The 3194-nt window shown below is 50.9% G+C and overlaps 1 protein-coding gene across 3 annotated transcripts in view; it reads right to left on the bottom strand.

The window, feature by feature from the left end:
• ARPIN (actin related protein 2/3 complex inhibitor) overlaps positions 1-3194 on the bottom strand; it is a 12417-nt gene that overhangs the window by 8024 nt on the left and 1199 nt on the right. The window contains exon 2 of one of the 3 annotated variants that reach the window (XM_017517297.2): positions 1490-1565. The exons of 1 other annotated variant lie outside the window; for it this stretch is intronic. In XM_017517297.2, the coding sequence (XP_017372786.1) occupies positions 1490-1565 (76 nt within the window). Of the gene's footprint in view, positions 1-578; positions 650-1489; positions 1566-3194 lie in introns of those variants that run through there. One more of the 3 variants, XM_037734644.1, reaches the window with a different exon arrangement.

Here is a 3194-nt window from a genome sequence, read left to right as displayed (position 1 = left end):
GCCACCATGCCCAGCTAATGTTTTGTATTTTTAGTAGAGATGGGGTTTCACCATGTTGACCAGGATGGTCTTGATCTCTTGACCTCGTGATCCACCCGCCTCGGCCTCCCAAAGTGCTAGGATTACAGGCTTGAGCCACCGCGCCCGGCCAGGAAGAATATTAAAAGCCTGGGACAGTATACAAAATAAAAGTCAAGAGTTCCCTGTGCATGTTTGAGCCACGCAGGGTATTCAGAGGCCTTCTGAGAACCCAGGCTGGGAAAGCAAGTGGGCTCGGTTCGGGACGGGCCTTGAGCTGGCATTTGGAGTTTGGATTTTATCTAGTGGACAAGGAATCCTGAAAGGTTTCTGAGCAGCAGCGAGACCCTCAGAGATGTCGTTCTAGAAAGACATTTGTCCTGTTAGCAACAGGGCAGGGATGAGCTCTGGGGACAGCCAGAAAGCAGGGGGACAGGAGAAAGGTGTCATCAGGACAGGTTGAGGGCCCCTCTAAGGTGAGCCACCATGGACGGAGGAAGGGAAGGCGGGGAGAGGAAGAAAGGAAGGGGAGGAGCCCGGCAGGACCTGGCACTGCTTACCTGGGGAGGAGACAGTGAGGGTTCGCAGCCTGGCGGCTGGGAGGGCAAGTGCGCCATCACCAGGAATGGAACTCAGGGAGGCAAGTTTGAAGAGGGGTTGGGAACAGGGCCTGCCTGAGGGCAGCAGAGGCAAGCGAGCGCCACATCAGCATGGGGACACGGCTGGGCTCTCCCAGGCAGGCTGGCTCAGGGCTCTGATGGGTGTTCCCACCTGCTGACTGTGTGCTAAGGAGGGGAGGTGCAGCAAAATACCTCCTGACATCAAAACAGTGCTGAGCTGGGGGCCGAGGCTGCTCCTGTAGGGTACAGGAGGGACACGCAGGCTCCATGTAGCACCAGCCCCTGGTCTATTGGAGAGGGCATTTTTAGAGACCAAGGTCACTTATAGAGACCAAGGAGATAAGGTGGTCAGCACATCTAGGTGGGGCTTTTTCAAAGAGGAGTGGAAAGTCAGAACTAGTGCTCAGAAAAAAGACACAGGCTAGTACCGGATGGTGAATGACAGATGTACCCAAAGACACCTGAGATGGGGTGGCAATACAGGGCAGGATCCAGGAGGCCAGGACATCAACATGGGAATGGACGCCCAGACAGTGCCAGAGGTTACAATCAGGTGAGATCGGGGTTGAGGGCCTGGTCTACCTTCTCAGCCATGAGCCAGGCTCTCCTGGCAAGAACACAGACCCTCCCACCTGTCTGCTGCCCAACGCAGCCTTAAACCATTCTCCTTCCAGCTGGTGGTCCCATGTGGCTGTCAATCTCCTGACCTACTTCCTACTTGCTTTCTAAGCCCATCAAGAAACGAGCTAGATCCCAAGTCATGGCACTGGAGTTGGGCACAAGGAGAGGCCACAACGGGTGACAACAGTGAAGTCAGTGCCCCCTAGCTAGCACCAAAGAGGCATCCTCACCTTCCTGCCATGGGCATCCAAGATGCTATGCCGAGACACATCTATCAGCTCTCCCTCCAGCAGCACACCGTTTCCCCTGAGGATGGAAAGGAAGGAAGAGCTGGTTCTGTCAGTTCTTAGCAAGTCTCACCTGTGTCCTATTCACCCAGTCCCGAGCAGACTGGGTACTGAGCCTCCTGTCCCTCTGCTTCCTATGTAGGGGCCTCCAACCCTGCAAGGGTCCCAAAGGCTGGGGTACTGCCCAGACGCCAGGAGGAACCCTGTTGGGCTGCCCTACGATCAAGCTATGGCCTCCTCCTACAGGGCCACTGGGAGTTACTGGAACCAGAGCCTCAGTCTCATCTACAAAACGGGGAGACAAACAGCCGCCTCGCTTGGCTCCTCTGATGAGGACATAAGATCATGTATGTGAAGGTGTTTTGGAAGCTATTAAGTGCTTACTAATATCAAAGATTTTACTTTTTTATTAGGTCAAACGCCGGGGGACGTATCTAAGCTGCAATACATTATTTTCCCTTTCCACCTGTTTTTAAACATTCTCATATTAAATATCCATGTGGTCATTAACCTGAGGAAATGGTTATTGCTGAGAGGTGAAGAAACCAAAACTCGGAAGTGTGGGACTAGCTCAAGATCACACGGTCCTCACCGAGGGGAGGCAGACCCCTGGCTTCCTGACACTGGCTTTCATAAAGGCAGAACCTGAAGCCTTCCTCTTTCGCATTCACAGAAATGGGAGAAGGGTGGGGACAGCTGGAGATGACAGTGAAAGAGGGACGGGAGGGGAAGGGAAAACTCCACCGAACCTGTCTTTACCCAACCCATCCCTACCACCGGCACTTATTTTTCTAGATATTTAACTGACAAATCAAGACTGTATGTATTCAGGGTGCACAAGGTGATGATTTAAGTACATACTATGTAATGGTTACCACAAATTAATGAACACACCCACCAGACCCCATGCTGTACATTAGATCCCCAGAAATTGTTTATTCTATAACCGAAAGTTTGGGCCTTTGATCATTTCCCCACCCACACCCCCATCCACTATTCCCTGGCTATCACTGTTCACTGTTCTACTTTTCTTTTGACAGAATCTCACTCTGTGGCCCAGGCTGGAGTGCAATGGCATGATCTCCGTTCACTGCAACCTCCACCTCCCAGATGCATGCAATTCTTGTGCTTCAGCCTCCCAAATAGCTGGGATTACAGGTGCCCGCCACTACTCCCTGCTAATTTGTGTATTTTTAGTCGAGATGAGGTTTCACCAATAACCATTTCACCATTAACCGTTTCCTCGCGTTAATGATCACATGGCTATGAATGAGAACAGGAATATGAGAATGTTTAAAAACAAGTGGCAAATAATGTATTGCAGCTTAGATACCTCCCTGCACATGCGGCCTAATAAAAAAGTAAAATCAGCTGGGTGTGGTGGCTCATGCCTGTAATCCCAGCACTTTGGGAGGCTGAGGCGGGCAGATCACGAGGTCAAGAATTCCAGACCAGCCTGGCCAACATAGTGAAACCCTGTCTCAAAAAACAAACAAACAAAAATAAGTAAAATCTTTGATATTTAGTGAGCACTTAATAGCTTCCAAAACCCTTCACACACATGACCTTATGTCCTCATCAGAGGAGACAAGCGAGGCAGCTGTTTGTCTCCCCATGGGCCAGCCTTGTTTCTTTTTTTTTTTTTTTT

The sequence above is a fragment of the Cebus imitator genome, unplaced genomic scaffold, assembly GCF_001604975.1.
Source record: "Cebus imitator isolate Cc_AM_T3 unplaced genomic scaffold, Cebus_imitator-1.0 Scaffold19, whole genome shotgun sequence".
Classification (NCBI taxonomy): domain Eukaryota; kingdom Metazoa; phylum Chordata; class Mammalia; order Primates; family Cebidae; genus Cebus; species Cebus imitator.
This window is presented reverse-complemented; position numbering and strand designations above follow the sequence as displayed.